This window comes from Bufo gargarizans, chromosome 1 (genome assembly GCF_014858855.1).
Source record: "Bufo gargarizans isolate SCDJY-AF-19 chromosome 1, ASM1485885v1, whole genome shotgun sequence".
Taxonomy (NCBI): domain Eukaryota; kingdom Metazoa; phylum Chordata; class Amphibia; order Anura; family Bufonidae; genus Bufo; species Bufo gargarizans.
The window spans coordinates 335,327,931-335,352,725 of NC_058080.1; the positions used below are offsets into that span (position 1 = coordinate 335,327,931).

The 24,795-nt window shown below is 44.1% G+C and overlaps 1 protein-coding gene across 1 annotated transcript in view; it reads right to left on the minus strand.

The window, feature by feature from the left end:
• Window positions 1–24,795, minus strand: part of GIPC3 (GIPC PDZ domain containing family member 3) — a 636,449-nt gene that overhangs the window by 480,513 nt on the left and 131,141 nt on the right. Inside the window, exon 4 of the mRNA XM_044278737.1 lies at window positions 8,562–8,674. Coding sequence (XP_044134672.1) covers window positions 8,562–8,674 — 113 coding nt within the window. The remainder of the gene's footprint in view (window positions 1–8,561; window positions 8,675–24,795) is intronic.

The following is a 24,795-nucleotide window of genomic DNA, read 5'->3' on the forward strand; positions in this document are numbered from 1 at the left end:
GCATAGCTGCTACTGTTACTCCGTTTTCATGCTCTGGACGCACCACCCTGGTGTTCCCACCTTGCTCCACTCACAACCAGAGCTGCGTTTATACCAATTTTCATGCTCTGCTCATATCCAAAGTTGTGTTCACACTTCTACTGCTACACCAGTGCGTATACCCCACTCACCAAAGCCGCTTTCCATGTCTGCGGTCACATCAAGTTAATATTCCGTTCACATCCAAAGCTGCGTCCGCATGTCTGCTTTTCACATCTTGTCCTATACTCCTTTCACTACTAGAACTGCGTCCACATGTCTGCTTTCGCATCACGTCAATACTCTGCTCACTTTCAGGTTGCATTCATACGTCTGCTTTATACCATGCTTTTCATGTGCTACCCATACTCAGAGCTGTGCCTATACCATGTTTTTAGGTACCACTCACATCCAAAGCTGCATTCACCCATTTGTTGTTACATCATGTGTTGTACTCTGCTCCCACTCAAAGCTGCATTCTCCTGTTTATTGCTACATCATGGTTTTGCTCAATCTCACCGAGGAAGTCTGCACCCACCGCTCTGGTACCTCTCTCCTGACAAACATAACTGCGTTCTTTTCAGGCTTACGTTCCCTTCCTCAGTGGTCTGTTACATTCCATAGGCCTACTTTCTGTTTAATCCTGGTTCGTATTCACTCAGACTGGTCTCCTTTTACTTCTGGTTCGTATTCACTCAGATTGGTCTCCTGCCCCAGTTCACTAAACAGCTCCTCAGCGGAGGTCAGTGGGCCAGTAAGTTTCCTGCTATGTTTTCACAAGCTGTTTGTTTGTTTGTCACGATAAGAGACTTCTCTTAGCGAACTTGAAATGCCTCAGGCATTTCATGTTTACGTTTATGGTTCGCGGTGGTTAGTGTTTTATGTACGAACGTGCTTCGGATTACTAATGTCTATATTTTTAACGCCTGTCAGCAGTCATGTTCCTTAGGCCACCTTCTAGCCAATCCAATCGTTCAAGTCGCTTCATATGCCATCAGGTCCGGCTTACGTTTTAATTACTTATCGTCACCGCAACGTCATCCCTCTGGCTTCGGGGGCCCTATGACCGATCCGGCCTCATGGCTCCAGGGGCCCCTCGACCGCTTTTCATGTTTTGTTTGTTAAGGGTACGACATGGTTGTAGGCTGGTTAGTGTCCCAGGTTTCTGTTGGAGGTTATGCTAGTCCATGTCTTTGTCTTTCTAGGTCATCGAGTCCCAGTTGATTACTAAACCCGTTGGGTTAAGGCCCAATCTTTTCCCCAGCCGTCCTTAATTCTAAGGTTTGCATCCCGGCGGCTGCCCGGCCCCATGAGCCCCTGGTGGTTGCTTCAGCCCCATGGCTTCAGGGGTCTGACCAATGGTTGTCTGTCCACCTGTGCAGCTATGCTTTTGAATGACTCATATCTTTACCTGCTTGCCAGCTTATGTTATTAATTTTAGTTAATGTCCGTTATTATCTCCATTTTCTGTCATGTTTCCCTTCGTCTTTTCAGGTCATGCAGTTGAACTATTGGGGTCACCTTCCACGTCGGTCAGGTCTCGTTCCTAACGATATTTTGCCTTGCATGTTATTCAGGCCACGTAGTTTATCTTGGGTATCGCCTGCCACATCGGTCAGGCTCATGGTTTAATTCACGTGCACCTTATTCATGTCACTTTTCATAGTTATAATTTATAAAAAAAAAAAAAAAACTCGGCCCCATGGCTTCGGGGGTCCGACGACTGCTTCGGCCCCATGGCTTCGGGGGTCCGACGACTGCTTCGGCCCCATGGCTTCGGGGGCCCGACGACTGCTTCGGCCCCATGGCTTCGGGGGCCCGACGACTGCTTCGGCCCCATGGCTTCGGGGGCCCGACGACTGCTTCGGCCCCATGGCTTCGGGGGCCCGACGACTGCTTCGGCCCCATGGCTTCGGGGGCCCGACGACAGCTTCGGCCCCATGGCTTCAGGGGCCCGACGACTGCTTTGGCCCCATGGCTTCGGGGGCCCGACGACTGCTTTGGCCCCATGGCTTCGGGGGCCCGACAACTGCTTTGGCTTCAGGGGCCCGACGTCTGTTTTCAAACCTGCTGGGCTGATTGCCTGGTTGGTTGTCCATCTGTGCATCTAGGCTGATTTGGCCCCTATGTATCGCACACATACCTGCTTCCCTAATTTCCTAATAATCCATGTTGATCGCTCCATGTTGATCCATGGCTTCGGGGGCCCGACGACCTGCTTCGGCCCCATGGCTTCGGGGGCCCGACGACCTGCTTCGGCCCCATGGCTTCGGGGGCCCGACGACTGCTTCGCCCCATGGCTTCGGGGGCCCGACGACTGCTTCGGCCCCATGGCTTCGGGGGCCCGACGACTGCTTTGGCCCCATGGCTTCGGGGGCCCGACAACTGCTTTGGCTTCAGGGGCCCGACGTCTGTTTTCAAACCTGCTGGGCTGATTGCCTGGTTGGTTGTCCATCTGTGCATCTAGGCTGATTTGGCCCCTATGTATCGCACACATACCTGCTTCCCTAATTTCCTAATAATCCATGTTGATCGCTCCATGTTGATCCATGGCTTCGGGGGCCCGACGACCTGCTTCGGCCCCATGGCTTCGGGGGCCCGACGACTGCTTTGGGGGGCCCGACGACTGCTTCGGCCCCATGGCTTTGGGGGGCCCGACGACTGCTTCGGCCCCATGGCTTCGGGGGCCCGACGACTGCTTCGGCCCCATGGCTTCGGGGGCCCGACGACTGTTTTCAAACCTGCTGGGCTGATTGCCTGGTTGGTTGTCCATTTGTGCATCTAGGCTGATTTGGCCCCTATGTATCGCATACATACCTGCTTCCCTAATTTCCTAATAATCCATGTTGATCGCTCATTTTATGTTTTGACCGCAAACTGGTCCGGTTCGCCCTACAGCATTATTGTCATGTCTTACGCAGATATTTCGTCTTTCTTTCATTGTTCATGCTTTTGTTCAGGTCCTGCCAGAGGAAGAACAAGTAGGGCAATTCGCTCTAGCATTTCAGTCTCTGATTGTAGTCGATCATATCTTGTCAACCAGGTCCCCGCGCAAAGTCTTTGCCTTTTTACCACGACCAGGAATTCATTTTTGCCAGTAGCTTCATTGCATTGCATTCCCTCACTCATGGGAGGGCATAGACAGAATCTTGTATATTATGGCTTCATAGCTTCTTGCCGCACTAACCTCCAACTCCCTACAACCACGTTGAATCGGATTTTGGACAAGGTCCAGCATTTTCTCACAGTAGAAGATTCAGATAGTAAGTCGGTCTTCACGTCTCAAGCGTAAAAACAATTCTCAGGGGCGCACAGTAGAACAAAGCGCGGATAGCTGTTGTCTGGGGAACTATTCAAGGATTCTCTTCCTATGTACATGGTTCTTTTTGGCCCTCATTCCTGCATAGTCTAGGCAGTTAGGTTTTGGTCCCACGATCTCCTGACGCTAGAGCATTGCTAGTACTCGCGCTAGAACCAAACTTTACAAGTTTCAGTTAGTTTTTATGATCCATTTCACAACTTATTCTCGGTCCTCCATTCCGCTTTGGTGCAGTATCCGCAATATTGAGCATCATGTCTCTGGCCTTGTCATCCACAAGATGGGTTGTAGGTTTCCTACTGGTCTTGCCTCACATACCCCGAATTTTCACTCTAGATCCCGGATGCCTTGCAGTTGGCTTGGGGATTAGTTTGTACATGCTATTCAAAATCCTTTTCTACCCTACTTGGCTTGGTTTTTGCCCACTTATAGGCCTACCCACGATCATGGCTTAGGGCACACAACAAGCCATTTAGTCAGGTCAGCTAAGACACGCCTAGCTGGGTTAGGTTGTTCCTATTTTCTCCCTAGGGTTCTTCGGATACCTCTTGGCCGTAGCCATGACCACAAAGATATATATATATATATATATATATATATATATTCACATCCATACATATATATGTATGTTTTTTATTATAAAAACTATTTCCCCTATAAACCCTGAAAGAGCTAACCATATTCCTCAGTATACATTGATTGATTAATTTACATCTATTTATTGTTATCTTGATACAGTTTTCCATATATATTTTTATTATTTATTTATTATTTTTATTTTCTATTTCCTTTTCTCTAAATACAATAATATATATTTAGCAAACCAATTATTTTTAACATTTTTTTTTTCATTTACAAGATCATAAGGCTATCAATTGATTAATTGGCATCTAGTTGGTGTACATATATCTACTTCCACTGTATATATTATATATATATATATATATATATATTTATATCCAGTGCAGCAGCACAGACCTCATCGCTACACTGATAGTTTGTTAGCCAGACTGGATGCAATTGTAGCAAATCCTCAGCTGTGAGTAGTATTTTTACAGTCAGAAGCTGAAAACCTTTAGAGACCTCATACTTCTCAACTTTTCAATGTAAAGCAGAATGTACTAATTCATTGTAAGCAAACAGAAATACAGATTTTAGGTTGCTCCACATTTGCCATGTGGCTAAGAGAAGTAATGAGAGGGGAAGTTTAGCGCCCCATGGCTCGCCCTATTCACTCCTATCCATGTGCAAAAAAAAAACGTGCATGACTTAAAATGTGAAGTGGCATAACGTGATTCAGTGTTGTGCCTTGGACCCATTCTGCCTGCTTTAGTCCTCTCGTACCTGTGTGGGAAGAGGGGTATCCTTTCTGAGAGCCTGAGTAATACCATATAAAGGCACTTGCGATAAATCACATTCTCCCCAGGGAATAAAGTATTAAGCCAAACAAATAGGAGGAGGGTGACTGCTGAATATTTCTTAATTCGTTCCAAAACTTTCATTCCTAGAAAAAAAAATTGTTTATTTGCAAATAAACACAGACAAGATGTATAGAGATTCATCTGTTACATACTGCATAGAATATCACAAGAGCTAATAAGTAAGTGTGACATGGGAGGCACAGTGCTTGAAAGTATAATGTATTATACATGCAAGGAAATACTGCTTGGCCTATTTCCCGGTTATTGTTCTGTCGTGTATGCACTCATCCTTCTGCTTTGGCATAAAGGGTCAACTATTTATTAATATCTATAATTAAAATAAACATTCTAAAAAGTGTACATATATAAAATAAAAATAATCTTAAGAGAACCCTGCTGAATAATCCTAGCATAATAGCTATTTATTTCCTTCAAAGTCTAAAACTTGTTTATTGTGAAATGAGCTCATCACATTTTCTGTGTCTTGATGTCCCAAAAAAGTGCAATTACTGTGCAATTGTCTTGGCAGCCAAATGTGACAATGGTATCTTACTTTGCTATAATACATTGACCTCCTCTTGTTATTTAACACTTTCACCTCTGTGCTCAATTCCACCCAATAATATGCTCAGGCCCACTCTTCAAGCCATTTGATTGGGAGAAGGGAGGATGCTGCAATTGTGCTACAGTAACACAGCAGTAGTGCCGCTCAGGGCTAATGCACACAAACATGTGCCGGCCGTGCCCGTATTGCATATCACAAACAACGGGTCTACAACATACGGGCACTTGAATAGGTCCACAATCCAGAAGATAGAAGATATGGTGAGGACACCACATCGGACAAAGAAGGAGAGGGAACAAGGCCTGAAAGCTAGGGAAGAAAGAAGGACACCTCCTAGTCAAATCCCTAGTCACAGTCCTGACTAGCTATCAGTATGAAAATCCCCCAAAGGTAGGTGAGTTCATATGCAGAAGTTCCTAGAGTCCTAACTCACCCTATAAGACCCTGGCGATGGTGACAGGAATGAGACTACCTGTTCCTACAGAAAGGAAGGACGACCAGGAGTCTCCCTCAGGCCTACAGCAAAGGGCAGGGGCAAAACAACACACAGATAAACCAACACAAAATGCAAAAGGGAAATGAAACACTTAACTTTCCAGGAGCTATGGCAGTAACTGGAACTCAGCCGAGAACCAAACACCAACAGACCACAGATACCACTGAATCTATAAACTGCACAGCACTGTGGGAGAAGCAACTATAAAGAAAGCTAAATGACCACAATAACAACACCTGGGGGATAAAGATGTGGCCAGTATCAGAAGCAACACAAATGTCTATTGAACCACAAGGAAACCTGTCTATTGAACCACAAGAAAAGCATGTGTTGCCTGTCTCACAAATCTTGTGTCACCCACTGTGGCGGGGACGTCCGTATGTCTTGGTACATCCGTGACAACAGTACATAAAAATAGTGACGTAGATGAGACAAGTAATTTAAAGAAGATCAATATGAGTAAACAAAGGGCTGTTTCACACAGCTGTTTCACATGGCCTTTTTTCAACTGAATCATAGTGACATAAAGCTGTCAGTATGATTCTGTGGAAATAAGGTCAAGTAGAGGCACATAGCATTATAAATCATGATAATGCTGTGTGCTCCTGCAAGTCCAGAGCGGAGGATCACACTCAAACACGGAGCGTGATTCCCGCAATGGACTCGCTGGTGTGAAACAGCCCAAACAGTTGTAGCAGTAAATTGTTGACACAACCCTTAGGCCCCTTTCAGATTAGCGAGTCCCATGCTCTGGACACGCAGTGTGGGTATGCAATAGCACCCGTCCTGCCATACCAGCACTGCTGGGGTCGCATAGCATTATATTGATTTATGATGCTATGCAACCCTTAGAGCTCTCGAATATATTGGATAACACTGACATAATGCTGGACCTTCTATCTTCATTCAGCAGGACCTGCGCCGACGTCACCTCGCTCACCATGTGGTGAGTGCAATGACATCAGCGCAAGTCCTTTTGCAGGTCCTGCAAGAAGAAGAAAGAACATGATAACGGCTGCGCATTCAAGTGGATGAGGTAAGTAATTTTTCAATTATTTTTTAACCCTTAATGGACATTTTACTTAGCATTCTGTATTATAAAATGCTATTATTTTCTATTATAACCATGTTATAATGGAAAATAATAAAATCTAAGGAACACCGAACCCTAAACTTAAACTTCAGTGAAGAAGTCCGGTTTCTGGTACCACATTCAGTTTTTTATCATGCGCGTGCAAAACGCATTAAAACGCTTTGCACTCACGTGAAAAAAACTGAACAACGCAACGCAATCGTAGACAAAACTGACTGAAGATGCGTGCGCACTCGCGCGGGTTTCCCACAATGCGCCCGCAACGCATCCGGACAAAATCCGTGACGCCCATGTACAAGGGGCCTAAGTGTTACATAGCATCATAAATCAATATAATGCTATGCAACCCCGGCAGTTCTCCGCAGTTCAGGACGGGAGTTTTTCCTGACACACGATGCGAGTCCAATGTATGGGACTTGCTCATGTGAAAGGGGCCTTAGACTTAAAAATGTAGCACTGCTCTATTTGCAATGCTTTTGTGAAAAACACTTTGGCATCCAGCAAGCCAGCAGTAGATCATTTTAGCTATAGCAATTGTTTGTGTCAGAAATGTCCTTTCTGGTGTTTTTGAGGGCTTTTGCGGTTTTTGGTGCATTTTTTGCTGATGTTTTATCAGCCTTTTTAAATGGGAAAAAGACATTTTCAGATGTTGTATGCAGCTCTAGGGTAATATTATACCCTGGAAAAATAAGTGTTTTATTTGTAGAGGTGTTTTTCTTCTCTGACGCTCATTTGGACAATGGCATTTAAAAAAAAAATCATAACATGCTCTGGGTCTGGTGTTTTTTTCTCCCATAGGCCCCATTGTGTATTAGTATTTTAATGCTTTTACCGAGAAAGTGACATCACAAGGGGATTACTTTCCGATACAAAAACTGCCTTTAAAATCCTAATTACTAAAACACAGATGGGCAAAAACATCTTAGGCTACTTTCACACCTGCGTTTAGGTGCGGATCCGTCTGGTATCTGCACAGACGGATCCGCACCTATAATGCAAGCGCTTAGATCCATTCAGAACGGATCCGTTTGCATTACCATGAACATTTTATGATAATGCAAACGGATCCGTCCAGACTTTACATTGGAAGTCAATGGAGGACGGATCTGTTTGAAAATTGAGCCATATTGTGTCAACTTCAAACGGATCCGTCCCCATTGACTTACATTGTAAGTCTGGACGGATCCATTTGCCTTTGCACGGCCAGGCGGACACCCGAACGCTGCAAGCTGCGTTCAGGTGTCCGCCTGCTGAGCGGAGCGGAGGACAAACGCTGCCAGACTGATGCATTCTGAGTGGATCCGCATCCACTCAGAATGCATTAGGGCAGTACGGATCCGTTCGGGGCCGCTTGTGAGAGCCTTCAAACGGAACTCACAAGCGGAGCCCCGAACGCTAGTGTGAAAGTAGCCTTAAAAAATTACCTTTAAAAAGCTACAAAAAAAAAGATTAAGGTAAGATCAGGTTTTTTTAACATGTTTTTTGCTCAGAAAATACTAAGGAACAAAACTAGATTTGATTAATTCAAAAATGTTATATAAGTGGCATTTCTACTTCACATTGGCACCTACATTGTTTCTATATGACCCCATTATCAACTAAAAAATATCAATTTGTCAATTTGATCAACATTTCTAGGAATGTCTTACCTGTTCTTCCAAAGTAGCCATGCCCTTATTTCTGAGCCGGAGAGTTTCTTTCCCATTGGAAATTTTCCCTTCACTGGCACATTTATTGGGTTTGCCTCTTTGCCCAATCATATCTAGGAGAACACAATATTAGCAAATTTTAACCAGCAGTCAAAATTGTGTTTTAAGATTTGACATTATATAACATTCATAATATTATTAAGTCTCCATCTTAAATAGGTAATGGATGTCTGCTTAAAAGGATTATCCAGAATTTAAATATTGATCACCTACCCTCAGGTTAGGCCACCAATATCAGATCAGTGGGGTCTGACTTCCAGCACCCCCACTGATCAATTGTTGATGAGGGCACCACACTCAGGTTAGCGCTGTGGCTTCTTCCTTGGCCTGTAATGTCACGTCCATTAGTCACAAGACCTTTGTGCAGCTCAGTGATGTAGTATTATAGTAACATAGTAACATAGGCCGAAAAAAGACATCTGTCCATCCAGTTCGGCCTGTTATCCTGCAAGTTGATCCAGATGAAGGCAAAAAAAAAAACTCTGAGGCCAATTTTCCCCACTTAAAAGGAAAAGAAATCCTTCCCGACTCCAATCAGGCAATCAGAATACCTCCCTGGATAGACAACCCATCTCTAGTAGCTATTTCCTGTAATATTATTTCACTCCAGAAATACATCCAGGCCCCTCTTGAAATCTTTTAGTGAAATCTATTACATTACTTTATTCGCTTAAGATACAGGGGTGTATGCCATCTGGTCCTGGCAATTTGTCTATTTTAATCTTTTTAAGACGCTGCTGTACTTCTTCCTGGGTCAGACAGGTCACTTTTAATTGGGAATTTACTTTTACATTCTGCATTTCATCGCAGTTTCACCGCAGTTTTACACCAATAACAGAATCAAGAATTGCGGGAATTACTGATGTATCAAAGAATGCCAACAATCTAAAATCTGTAGTATTAAATCACTTTGTAGTCCCCCAGTAATTTGTATCCCCCAGTAATAGAATAGATGCTATTAGTCAAGCTTTACTCTCTCCCTATAGTGTGGATAATGCCTCCCTATTATATCCATACACTATGAATAATCAGTCCCTAAACTGCTCAATAGTAATATTTGGTGAATAAAATCTTCCCTTAACACTGTCCCTAGTGCCTGTAATGTCTCTTCCTTCACTAAGCTCACTGTAAGATGGCAAAGACAGGGTAGGAGGAGACTTTTTAAAGGGCTGTGACTTCACAGGGGCTGGCTATCTGCATGGCATTATGAGCGCTCCTTCGTTCCCAGGATTCTTACTTCCTCTTTCTAACACGTGCAGCAGCCATTTTAGAAAATACTATTCGTTACCACGAAGTGTGAGGAAATTTGACTTCGGGACGAATCAAATTTTTCCTGAAATTCTAATCAAATTCCGCTTAGTCAACTTTGATTCGCTCATCTCTAGTTATGACACTTTGCAGATTTGTCAGATTGTCAGACTCTTACTGGGATATGGCATTTAAAATTGCTCAGAGGAATTTAATTATAGATACATTTCAGACTTATGATTGCCCCATGTATCCAGAAATAGATGTCCATCGTTGTTTTTGGGGCCATGCCTGCATCAAGCAATTCTGTAGAAGCGTAAAATAATTGACTCTTGCCCACTTAGTCAATCTTGGACCACTTACACCATCATTATCTAGATACCAGCATCTATTTCTGTACCTCGAAAGTAAAGAAACTGCTTTCTGTTATCTTTAGCGCGGCCTTCAAAAATATTTAGCACAAGGGGGTTTCACCACAACTACTGCCTTTCTGGACATTTTTGCAAAAATGAACCCATCATTTTCTAATGGATTGGGTGGCAACTACCCTGCAAAAAGAAGTGAAAGCTAAAAAGTCTTTTTTATTGTGGAAGTCTTTTATTGATATACTGCTACCTAGAATTAAGGAAAAAGTCCACTCTTGTTTTCATGGTTGGAAGTTAGAAAAAATAGCAGCAGGTAACCAACATAGAAATGCAGTGTTGTCTTTCTTAGGCCTCATGCACACGACTGGTTTTTTTTTGCGGTCCGCAAAAACAGGTTCCATAGTTCCGTGATCGGTGTCCGTTTTTCCTTCCGTGGGTCTTCCTTGATTTTTGGAGGATCCACGGACATGAAGAAAAAAGTCGTTTTGGTGTCCGCCTGGCCGTGCGGAGCCAAACGGATCCGTCCTGACTTACAATGCAAGTCAATGGGGACGGATCCATTTGACGTTGACACAATATGGTGCAATTGCAAACGGATCCGTCCCCCATTGACTTTCAATGTAAAGTCAGGAGTCCCTATTATACCATTGGATCGGAGTTTTCTCCAATCCGATGGTATATTTTAACTTGAAGTGTCCCCATCACCATGGGAACGCCTCTATGTTAGAATATACCATCGGATTTGAGTTACATCGTGAAAACTCATATCCGACAGTATATTCTAACACAGAGGCATTCCTATGGTGATGGGGACGCTTCAAGTTAGAATATACTACGAACTGTGTACATGACTGCTTCCTGCTGCCTGGCAGCACCCGATCTCTTACAGGGGCTGTGATCCGCACAATTAACCCCTCAGGTGCTGCACCTGAAGGGGTTAATTGTGCGTATCATAGCCCCCTGTAAGAGATCAGGGGCTGCCAGGCAGCAGGGGGCAGACCCCCCTCCCTCCCCAGTTTGAATATCATTGGTGGTCAGTGTGCGGCCCCCCCTCCCTCCCTCTATTGTATTATCATTGGCGGCCAGTGTGCGGCCCGCCCCTCCCTCCCTCTATTGTATTATCATTGGCGGCCAGTGTGCGGCCCCCCCCCTCCCTCCCTCTATTGTATTATCATTGGTGGCCAGTGTGCGGCCCCCCCGGCCCCCCCTCCCTCCCTCTATTGTATTAATATCATTGGTGGCCAGTGTGCGGCCTCCCCTCTCCCCCCCCCATCATTGGTGGCAGCGGAGAGTTCCGATCGGAGTCCCAGTTTAATCGCTAGGGCTCCGATTGGTAACCATGGCAACCAGGATGCTACTGCAGTCCTGGTTGCCATGGTTACTTAGCAATATTAGAAGCATCATACTTACCTGCTGCGCTGTCTGTGACCGGCCAGGAGCTCTTCCTACTGGTAAGTGACAGGTCTGTGTGGCGCATTGCTTAATGATCTGTCACTTACCAGTAGGAGGAGCCGGTCACAGACAGCGCAGCAGGTAAGTATGATATTAATACAATAGAGGGAGGGAGGGTCGCACACTGGCCACCAATGATAATACATTAAAGGGAGGGAGGGGGGCCGGGGGGGCCGCACACTGGCTACCAATGATAATACAATAAAGGGAGGGAGGGGGGCCGGGGGGGGTCGCACTGGCCACCAATGATATTAATACAATAGAGGGAGGGGGGATGGGGGGGCCGCACTGGCCACCAATGAAATTAAAACTGGGGAGTGAGGGGGTCTGCCCCCTGCTGCCTGCCAGCCCCTGATCTCTTACAGGGGGCTATGATACGGACAATTAACCCCTTCAGGTGCGGCACCTGAGGGGTTAATTGCGCGGATCACAGCCCCCTGTAAGAGGTCGGGTGCTGCCAGGCAGCAGGGGGCAGTCATGTACACAGGTCGTAGTATATTCTAACTTAAAGCGTCCCCATCACTATGGGAACGCCTCTATGTTAGAATATACTGTCGGATCTGAGTTTTCACGAAGTGAAAACTCAGCTCTAAAAAAAAAAGCTTTTATGCCGACGGATCTTCTGATCCGTCTGTATGAAAGTAGCCTACGGATGCCAATCTTGTGTGCATCCGTGTTTTTTCACAGACCCATTGACTTGAATGGGTCCGTGAACCGTTGTCCGTCAAAAAAATAGGACAGGTCATATTTTTTTTGACGGACAGGATACAAGGATCACGGAGGCGGATGACAAACGGAGCATTTTCCGAGTTTTCAACGGACCCATTGAAATTCAGTGGGTCCGCAGAAAATGGAACAACGGCCACGGGTGCACACAACCGTCGTTTGCATGAGGCCAAATTCAGATACATGAGGTGGATTGCATGGTTCCTTTCCCCTTATTCTTGTTTATTTTATTTTCCTGCTTTTATTTTTCTTCTCTTTATTTATATTTTCAAGATACTGTGTTGTTATTTCTTGTTAAGGAATTGTAAAAAATTTCATATTGATAGCTTAAAGGGGTTTTCCTAGATTTTAATATTGATGACTAGGGATGAGCGAATTTCATATTTTTAAATTAGTTTTCGGTTCGGTTTGTCCTCTCCTGCATAATGGAAAGCGGACAGATCTGTTATGCAGGCCATTGACTTCTTTTATGATGGCATGAATAATGGAATGCCTCGAAATGCATTCCGTTATACACTCCATCATAGAATTGCGTTATGATCCGTGGTAACAGAATCCATAACGCAATTCACATTATACTGAAAATTATGAAATAGTAGGACACACAGGGCTGCTAGTCACCAACCAGGGTGGTCACAGTCAAGTAGTATCACCCTACTACTAGTTGAGAACAAATATATAGATAAAAAGACTGGGCACACCTGAGGAAATTGGTCACTCTATTTATTGATTAGGCTAAAAACATGACTAGTAGGAAGGAAATAATATGCTCGGTTTATACTTGGGTGGACAGGTATGTATTGGGCAGTAAATATATAAGATACAGTATATACCACCACTATAGGCTACACAATAAACAGGGTATATAGTATATTCGCTCAATAGACCTCCTATAAATAAGATAAAATTAGACCATCAATAAAAACTGGTAGTATATATAGCAGCATGCAGCATGTGGAGCAGCATTAATATGAAGATCCAAATAGCAGAGTAAGTGTCTAGAAGGCAGCTTGAAATAATGTCTCCACTGGGGAGGAATCGTAAAGCCGTAAAGAGTCGCAAGTATGTTTGTGATTATGTATCCATTGCGATCATTAGTTCATATACCCAATTCAACAGACAAGCTCCATTGTATCCACCATGGAATATTGCAGTCAGTACCAAAACCGCAAGTGCATCTAGGGTCAAGATGCTTGAGCTGAGGGCAGCGGCGTCCCGCTGACTAAACTTAGCGGCGTCCCACTAGAGATAGATAATGCAATTAATAATCGCTCTAAGTTCAGAACGGTTTTACTGATTGCTGAAGACCTCTGCCATCCTGTAGACTCTAATGGGATGCTTTCCCCTTGTCTTTCAGGCTGTTCCTTGACCGCGTCGGTGGGTTTTTGCACGTGGGCCAGCCAATTCAAGTCCAGGCTCCAGCTCACCTCCACCCTCTCCCGCGGAATTTCAAAGTCAGTTTTTTCGGCACTTGGTCTTGTATCAATTGTCTGTGGTGCACTCACATTTAAATAGGGGGTCTGACCAGACGCGGACCACTGAGGAAGGGGATACGCAAACCCCGAAACGCGTCTGGTCAGACCCCCTATTTAAATGTGAGTGCACTATCTATCTCTAGCGGGACGTCGCTAAGTTTAGTCAGCTCAAGCATCGTGACCCTAGATGCACTTGCGGTTTTGGTACTGACCTATCGTACTGACTGCAATATTCCATGGTGGATACAATGGAGCTTGTCTGTTGAATTGGGTATATGAACTAATGATCGCAATGGATACATAATCACGAACTTACTTGCGACTCTTTACGGCAATCAGCCGCTATTGATATATTCTGTGTTGCCGGATTCCTCCCCAGCAGAGACATTATTTCAAGCTGCCTTCTAGACGCTATTTGGATCTTCATATTAATGCTGCTCCACATGCTGCATGCTGCTATATCTACTACCAGTTTTTATTGATGATCTAATTTTATCTTATTTATAGGAGGTCTATTGATCGAATATACTGTATACCCTGTTTATTGTGTAGCCTATAGTGGTGGCATATACTGTATCTTATATATTTACTGCCCAATACATACGTGTCCACCCAAGTATAAACCGAGCATATTATTTCCTCCCTACTAGTCATATGTTTTTAGCCTGATCAATAAATAGAATGACCAATTTCCTCAGGTGTGCTCAGTCTTTTTACCTATATAGCAATTCACATTTGTAACGCACCAAGTTGATTAGTTAGGATCTCAACTGCAGAGTCAATGGACATCAACTATTTTCCACACTGCCTAAGTGCTGGCTGTGTGTTTTGCGGCTGCTCAATTTGAACCCAAGACGGCTCTCTCAGTCTTAGGCGGAGAGGTTGGGGTTACCAAAATCATGTACCGCAATACACATAAACAGATTAATTAATTAATGGGGAGGAAGATCTCCTCTTAGTTGCGAAGGTCAGGAGGTATTTTTATAGCAATTCCTCAGGAATATATATAACTGCAATATCAACTCTCACCACCGGGTGGCAGCAATTCTACAGGTTAGTATGTGACTGCAATATCAACTCTCACCACCATGTGGCAGCAATTCTTCAGATTAGTATGTAACTGCAATATCAACTCTCACCACTGCGTGGCAGTAACTCTTCAGATTAGTATGTAACTGCAATATCAACTCTCACCACCGGGTGGCAGCAATTCTTCAGGTTAACTTTCACATAAACAGCGGAGCCTGTTAGCAGGCATGTACTTGCAGTTTAGGAGTCCTCCGAGAGGGAACCAGCAGTGGGGGAGCCGTGGCAGATGGTGGTGAATCCTCCAAGAGGAAGGCAGCAGTGTGGAAGTCCGTAGCAGATGGTGGTGAGTCCTCCCTGAGCTGCAGGGTTCCAGACCAGCATCAACGATTCCGTCCTCTTGTGCAAATGGAGCTGACAGGGTGCGCACTCCATTAGTGGAAAACCCTGTACAGCCCCTGACTCCTATTTATTGGCCGGAGCGTGAGTGGGCGGCACCATTAGACTGCCCAGCGGCCGGTGCATTCCATCACAACATTATACTACAACCCGAACCGAAAACTAATTTCAAAATATGAAATTCGCTCATCCCTATTGATGACCTATCCCCAATATTCCCTTCGGCCAGTTCAAGTGAGTTAGAAGGAATTGCTCCCTAGCCACTTCAGCCCCGCTAGGTGAAACCCCCTTCATGACCAGAGCACTTTTTACACTTCGGCACTACACTACTTTCACCGTTTATCGCTCGGTCATGCAACTTACCATACAAATGAGTTTTACCTCCTTTTCTTCTCACTAATAGAGCTTTCATTTGGTGGTATTTCATTGCTGCTGGCATTTTTACTTTTTTTGTTATTAATCAAAATGTAACGATTTTTTTGCAAAAAAATGACATTTTTCACTTTCAGCTGTAAAATTTTGCAAAAAAAACGACATCCATATATAAATTTTTCGCCAAATTTATTGTTCTACATGTCTTTGATTAAAAAAAAATGTTTGGGCAAAAAAAAATGGTTTGGGTAAAAGTTATAGCATTTACAAACTATGGTACAAAAATGTGAATTTCCGCTTTTTGAAACAGCTCTGACTTTCTGAGCACCTGTCATGATTCCTGAGGTTCTACAATGCCCAAACAGTAGAAAACCCCCACAAATGACCCCATTTCGGAAAGTAGACACCCTAAGGTATTCGCTGATGGGCATAGTGAGTTCATAGAACTTTTTATTTTTTGTCACAAGTTAGCGGAAAATGATGATGATTTTATTTTTTTTATTTTTTCTTACAAAGTCTCATATTCCACTAACTTGCGACAAAAAATAAAAAATTCTAGGAACTCGCCATGCCCCTCACGGAATACCTTGGGGTGTCTTCTTTCCAAAATGGGGTCACTTGTGGGGTAGTTATACTGCCCTGGCAATTTAGGGGCCCAAATGTGTGAGAAGAACTTTGCAATCAAAATGTGTAAAAAATGACCGGTGAAATCCAAAAGGTGCACTTTGGAATATGTGCCCCTTTGCCCACCTTGGCAGCAAAAAAGTGTGACACATCTGGTATCGCCGTACTCAGGAGAAGTTGGGGAATGTGTTTTGGGGTGTCATTTTACATATACCCATGCTGGGTGAGAAAAATATCTTGGTCAAATGCCAACTTTGTATAAAAAAAATGGGAAAAGTTGTCTTTTGCCAAGATATTTCTCTCATCCAGCATGGGTATATGTAAAATGACACCGCAAAACACATTCCCCAGCTTCTCCTGAGTACGGCGATACCAGATGTGTCACACTTTTTTGCTGCCAAGGTGGGCAAAGGGGCACATATTCCAAAGTGCACCTTTCAGATTTTGCAGGCCATTTTTTACACATTTTGATTGCAAGGTACTTCTCACACATTTGGGCCCCTAAATTGCCAGGGCAGTATAACTACGCCACAAGTGACCCCATTTTGGAAAGAAGACACCCCAAGGTATTCCGTGAGGGGCATGGCGAGTTCCTAGAATTTTTTATTTTTTGTCGCAAGTTAGTGGAATATGAGACTTTGGCCTCATGCACACGACCGTTGTGTGCATCCGCAGCCTAGATGTGCAAAGGTGCCCAAATTCCTTTTAGGAGGGCATTTTTAGACATTTGGATCCCAGACTTCTTCTCACGCTTTAGGGCCCCTAAAAAGCCAGGGCAGTATAAATACCCCACATGTGACCCCACTTTGGAAAGAAGAAACCCCAAGGTATCCAATGAGGGGCCTGGCAAGTTCATAGAATTTTTTTTTTTTTTTTTTTTTTTTTGCATAAGTTAGCGGAAATTGATTATTATTTTTTTTTCTCACAAAGTCTCACTTTCCGCTAACTTAGGACAAAAATTTAAATCTTTCATGGACTCAATATGCCCCTCAGCAAATACCTTGGGGTGTCTTCTTTCCAAAATGGGGTCAGTTGTGGGGTGTTTGTACTGCCCTGGCATTTGAGGGTCTCCGCAATCATTACATGTATGGCCAGCATTAGGAGTTTCTGCTATTCTCCTTATATTGAGCATACAGGTAATGAGATTTTTTTTTCCGTTCAGCCTCTGGGCTGAAAGAAAAAAATGAACGGCACAGATTTCTTCATTCGCATCAATCAATGTGGATAAAAAAATCTCTGCCAAAAAAAAAAATGGAGGGGAAAGGCGTCTGCCAGGACATAGGAGCTCCGCCCTACATCCATACCCACTTAGCTCGTATGCCCTGGCAAACCAGATTTCTCCATTCACATCAATCGATGTGGATGAATAAATCATTGCCGGGATTTTTTTATTTATCTATATATATATATATATATATATATATATATACAAAGTGCTTGCCAAAGCATAGGAACGCCGCCTCCTCCTCAGCTCGTATGCCTCGGCAAACGTATCTGTCACTGCAGAGGAGAAAATCCCGTCTTGCAGCGCCGCATACACCGACTTGCGTGTAATCTGACAGCAGCGCAATGCTTCTGTCAGAATGCACATCGGTGCTGCAGCTGGTCGATCGGTTGGTCCACCTGGAAGGTAAAAAAAAAAAAAAAGAAAAAACCAGGCCACAACGCAATAATTTTATTAACTTTGGAACAGAACATGTAACTTTAACTTTTGGAACTAAACATTAACCTGTTTGCTTACCTGTTTTTTTTTTTTTTTTTTTTTTTTTGTTTTTTTACCTTTATAGAACAAACCTCTCCTTCCCCATGGGACAATGTGCAAAGCGCAAATCGCCCAAAGATGTGGCGAAGTGCGTTATGCACTTTGTCCCATGTGAAAGGAGACGTTTGCAGCAGCAGTGAGTGAATGGGCCCTAATAGCCCTGTGTGCCTATCCTGGTGAGATGATCCCTATGCTAATAGTGTACCTGTGAGTGGTACTTCCGGAAACACTCTCCAAAGCATAGGGCAGGGTGGTCCGGACAGTCAGGACAGAACTAGCGGGTGTCACGCCTTATTCCACTCCTGCTACAGACACAACATCTTTTTCGGGGTGACGGTTGGGTTGAGGTACCAGGAACGACATTGGGGAAATGTCGCTCGTGTAGACGGCTAACTACACTGGTGGTTGGGGCCACGGAACCTCCTGGATACAGGAGGTTCTCGATGATCTCTTCCTGAAATTTGAGGAAGGATCCAGTTCTCCCAGCCTTACTGTAGAGAACAAAACTATTGTACAGAGCCAATTGAATTAAATATACAGACACCTTCTTATACCAGCGTCTGGTGCGTCGGGAAACTAAATACGGAGACAACATCTGGTCATTGAAGTCGACCCCTCCCATGTGGAGGTTATAGTCGTGGACTGAGAGGGGCTTTTCAATGACACGGGTTGCTCGCTCAATTTGTATTGTCGTGTCTGCGTGAATGGAGGAGAGCATGTAAACGTCACGCTTGTTTCTCCATTTCACCGCGAGCAGTTCTTCGTTACACAGTGCGGCCCTCTGCCCCCTTGCAAGACGGGTGGTAACGAGCCGTTGGGGGAAGCCCGCGCGACTGTACCACAGGCGCCAATCCGTTCTAGAAACAAATGCCTAAAGAGGGCCACACTTGTGTAAAAATTGTCCACATAAAGATGGTACCCCTTGCCGAATAAGGGTGACACAAGTCCCAAACTGTCTTCCCACTGCTCCCCAGGTAGTCAGGGCAACCGACCGGCTCCAGGGTTTGATCTTTTCCCTCATAGACCCGAAATTTGTGGGTATAGCCTGTGGCCCTTTCACAGAGCTTATACAATTTGACCCCATACCGGGCGCGCTTGCTTGGGATGTATTGTTTGAAGCCAAGGCGCCCGGTAAAATGTATCAGGGACTCGTCTATGCAGATGTTTTGCTCTGGGGTATAAATATCTGCAAATTTCTGGTTGAAATGGTCTATGAGGGGCCGAATTTTGTGGAGCCGGTCAAAAGCAGGGAGGCCCCTGGGATGGGAGGCGGTGTTGTCACTAAAGTGCAGGAACCGCAGGATGGCCTCAAAACGTGCCCTGGACATGGCAGCAGAGAACATGGGCATGTGATGAATCGGGTTTGTGGACCAATATGACCGCAATTCATGCTTTTTTGTCAGGCCCATGTTGAGGAGGAGGCCCAGAAAAGTTTTAAGTTCGGAAACTTGGACTGGTTTCCACCGGAAAGGCTGGGCATAAAAGCTTCCCGGATTAGCGGTGATAAATTGTGTGGCATACCTGTTTGTTTCGGCCACAACTATGTCTAAAAGCTCCGCAGTCAAGAACAGCTCAAAAAATCCCAGGGCCGAACCGATCTGAGCCGTCTCAACCCGAACTCCAGACTGGGCAGTGAAAGGGAAAACTACAGGTGCGGCTGAAGTTGGGGACTGCCAATCAGGGTTTGCCAGCACCTCTGGGATTCTAGGGGCTCTACGGGCACGTCTTTGCGGTGGCTGCGACGGGGTCACTACTGCACGTGCCACTGTACCAGCTTCAACTGCCCTTCTGGTGCTCGCTACTTCACCAGGTTGTACGGCAGTGCTGGTACTAGGTCCAGGGAGGGCTGGGCTGCTGGTGTATGCCTCACCACGTAATCCGACAGCACCAGCCCCACTCTGCTGCTCTTGAAGCGGATCCTGCACAACCTGCTGTCTAGCGACACGGGGCCGGGTACGCCTGGTGGTATCAGGGACCTCAGCCTCCTCGTCCGAACTTTGGGTCAGAGAGCCACTGCTTTCTACAGGTTCGTATTCTGACCCGCTGGATTCATCAGATGAGGGTTCCCACTCCTCATCCGACTGGGTCAGAAGCCTGTAGGCCTCTTCAGAGGAATACCCCCTGTTAGACATGTGGGCAACTAAATTTAGGGGTATTCCCTGAGACTACCCAAGAAAAAAAAAGCAAGCCTGTCTTACAAAGGGGAGGCTAGCGAAGTACCGGAGGCCGCTGCGGTTGATAAAAAAATATCAAAACTGATTTTTTTATCGCCGCAGTGCGTGTAAAGTGAATGTGCAGTGATCAAAAAAAAAATATTTTTTTGTCACTGCGGTGGGGCGGGTGTGGGCGAACGCACGTGTGGGCGACCGATCAGGCCTGATTGGGCAAACACTGCGTTTTGGGTGGAGGGCGAACTAAAGTGACACTAATACAATTATAGATCTGACCGTGATCAGTTTTGATCACTTCCAGATACTATAAAAGTACAAATGCTGATTAGCGATACGCTAATCAGCGAATAACGGACTGCGGTGCGGTGGGCTGGGCGCTAACTGATCGCTAACTACCTAACCAAGGGACCTAAACTATACCTAAAACCTAACGGTCAATAACAGTGAAAAAAAAAGTGACAGTTTGCACTGATCACTTTTTTCTTTTCACTTGTGATTGACAGGGGTGATCAAAGGGTTAATTGGGGTTCAGGGGGGTGATCAGGGGCTATAGTGTAGTGTTTGGTGTACTCACTGTGAAGCCTGCTCCTCTGCTGGATCCAACCGACGAAAAGAACCAGCAGAGGAGCAGGCAGCCATATAACAGATCATATTTACAAATATGATCTGCTATCTGGCACTTTGATTGGATTTTTTAAAAATCAGCAACCTGCCAGCCACGATCATTGGCTGGCAGGTTGCTGACGAAATACTTCTGTGCGAAATGCCGGCGCGAACTGCGCATGCACGCGCGCATAGTCGCGTCATCTCGCGTCTCGCGAGATGACGCGTATATGCGTGACTGTGCGCAGCGCTGCCACCTCCGGAACGCACATGTGCGTTAGGCGGTCCGGAGGTGGCTAGACAAAGACTTCATGACCCAGAGTGAAATCATCCGTAAGAGGTTTATACAAAAAGGTTATCCTCTCCCAATCATAGAAGCGGCCTTCAACAAACTAAAAAAACTCACACAAGAAAACTGCCTACCTACTAATAAAAACGAAAATACAGATGATATTACTAAAAATATCAAAAAAAAGAAGAAATTTGAAAATAAGTGGAGTACTAACTTTATCACGACATACAGCAACAATCCTAAGGATATTAGGAGCATACTATCCAAACACTGGCATATCCTAAGAAGTGACCCATTTTTGTCCAAATCACTACCCATCCATCCTCCCTTGACGTTCAGGAGAGCTAAAACTTTAATTAGCTCCAAGTAAACTGCGTGCCGACAGATTCGATTACAAGCCTTCCCCCACTAGAACTCAGCACTCTGAACCACCTGGTAGTTTCAGATGCAACCAACCCAAATGTCTCTGCTGTACCGCTATACGGATTTCAACTTCTTTTCAAAGTAGATCTAATGGGGGAAATTTCTCCATCAGACAACATTTAGACTGTGGATCAAAGAATGTTATCTACCTACTGGAATGCCCCTGTGGACTACAGTATGTGGGGCAGACAATCCAAACCTTGCGCAACAGGCTCAACAAACATTGGTCAAATATCAAAAAGAGTTTCCTACAGCACAGCGTGTCTTGACACGCAACCATGCCATGAGGGCCTCGCCACTGGTTTTTCCATCATGCCCATTGAACAAATCGGTTCTGATTGCCATAATGTTATGCAGATGATAAAAAGGCGCGAGATGTTTTGGATAAACAAACTCAACTGTCTTAACCCATTTGATCTTAACAAGGCCTTTGAGATAAACCTCTGAAATACCCCGAGCTCAGCTATGTGCCAGTCATGATGTTCCCTATTCCAAACAGCCAAGTTGCCCCAAAGTTTTTTGAGTTTGAGTTTTATTGTAATATAGTATTTTAACATGTGTATACCACCGCCACCCGATTTTGTGTACACATATAAGCATGGCGCTTCATACTTTGAGCCAATTTTCATTTACCTTTTTATTTACCTACTATTATTATTAAATCAATTATTAATTAAATATTATTCATAATTATTATTATTTTTTTTACATTTGTGTATGTAATGTACAATATGCATATTTAATCCCCATAAATTAATACCTTTTGAATTAATTTATTATCCTTCCTTAACCTCCTATCAAATTATTAGTCCTTGATTGATCAATTGATGATAATCATTTTATATGTTTATTCCTCACGATTCATCTATTACCAATTATGTATCACTAATTCATCCATTACCCTTATTCACTGTCGATCATTGGTTTTATCATCATCATCAGAATTAATTGATTCAATACTTTTATATACTTTACTCCCCACTATCTTTTTATCACCAATTATGGTTATGTATCATTATCATTATTTCATCTGTTAGTATCATTATAATTGTCTCTTCATTTCAATTCCAATTTTTTACCCCTTTTAGTCCCTTACCCGGACACACTGATAAAGTCCCCCCCTTGATAATAATAATAATAATAATAATAATAATATATTTCATATCATAGGTCCCACTTCCCTGCAGCACCCACCCCACCTCCCTCCCCTGAAGTTATGTCCATTTCCAACTTTGCTGCGCTAGTCTCCGCAGCACACCAGTGCCACTAAGCATCCTGGTTACCGAGCAACCAGGTTGTTGTCCGCTGCCGGCGAGCCGAGATCACGTGATCGGGACCAGATCATGTGATCTTCCCCTTCAATGTGAGCGCTCCGTTCTCAGAGGCATAGAAACCGATCACAGCATTCATACTACCCTGGCCTCACCACGCCACCAATGATATTACTTCCGCAATGTTGACCAAAATTATGTTATATTATGATTATTAAATCTATGCACATCTGCTGGGGACTCATCCCCACCAACCACTCCCCCTTTCTTAGCCCCGCCTACTTTTCGTTTTGGCGGGTTTTTTTTTGTCTGTATATTTAAATGCTGTGTGTTTGTGTAATTCATATGCAGTGTTATGTACCTGATGAAGGGGAACTACTCCCCGAAACGCATTGTACTTCTGCAATAAAAGTATCTTTTCACTATCACCATCTGGACTGGATTCTTGCGCCCTGGGATATTTTATCTATTTACCTCAGCATTACCTATGGGGCATGGAGGGTCTTAGTTATGAAGAATGATTAAAAGAATAAAATGTATTTCATCTTAAGATTAGATGTGTAAGGGGAGACATGATTAACCTATACAAATATGTAAATTGGCCATAAAAAAAGAATACAGTGAAAAACTGACAAGAGGGCATTTTGCCTCCAACTTGAGAAGAAAAAGTTCAGTCTCCAGAAGTGTCAAAGTTTCTTTACTGTGAGAACTATGAACCTGTGGAATAGACTTCCTCAGGATGTGGCCACAGCAACAACAGTGGACAGTTTTAACCACCTCCCGTCTGCCCATAAACGTCCGGGAGGTGGATCTCTATTTCTGAATGGACGTTTTAAAACGTCAGTTCAGAAACTGCAGCTGCACGCTAATCGTGCAGCTGCTGATCGGGTTGCCCGCTGTCAGTGACAGCAGGGCAACCCTAAGAGAAGGCAGGGACAGTGCCCAGGTGTCCCTGCCTTCTAAAACGCTGTATACAAAGCGCTCACCGAGCGCTGTGTATGCAGAGCAGGAAGTGCTATGCGCTTCCTGTTCCGGCCCGGCGGTCATGTGATCGCCGGGTTCGGAGAGTGCAGGAGCTGTGTGAGGTCTTTCAGAGACCTCGATCAGCCCTGCACTGAGGCTGTACAGCGCTGTATTGCACTGTACAGTCTTTCTGGGCGGGTGCATTTCTCCTGTAACTGGGGCTACTATGTCAGCCCCAGTTAAAGGAGAAATCAACAGTGAAAAAAAAAAAGAAAAAGGTAAGTAAATGTCCCCCAGAGGTCTTGTTTCACATGTAAAAAAAAAAAAATTCCCCAAGTAAGGAATAAAAAAAAAGTTAAAAATAGAAAAATAAAATAGACATATTTGGTATTGCCGCATCCGTAAAAACCAGCTCTATAAAAATATCACATGACCTAACTCCTTGGGTGAACACCGTAAAAAAAAAATCACAAAAACTGCAACACCAAGTGATCAAAAACGCGTATGTCCCACAAAATAGTACCAATAAAACCGTCACCTCATCCCGCAAAAAATGAGCCCCTACATAAGAAAATCTGTAAAAAAATATAAAAAACTATAGCTCTTAGAACATGGTGACACTAAAACATAATTTTTATGGTTTCAAAAATGCTATTATTGTGTTAAAGTGAAACAAATACAAAAAAGTATACATATTAGGTATTTCCGCGTCCGTAGAAACCATCTCTATAAAAGTATAACATGACCTAACCCCTCGGGTGAACACCGTAAAAAAAAAACGGTTTCAAAACAAGCAATTTTTGTCACCTTACATCACAAAAAGCGCAACACCAAGTGATCAAAAATGCGTATGTCCCACTAAATGGTACCAATAAAACCGTCTCCTAATCCCGCAAAAAATGAGCCCCTACATAAGAAAATCTCTCAAAAAATTTAAAAACTATAGCTCTTAGAACATGGACACATTAAAACATAATTTTTTGTTTCAAAAATGCTATTATT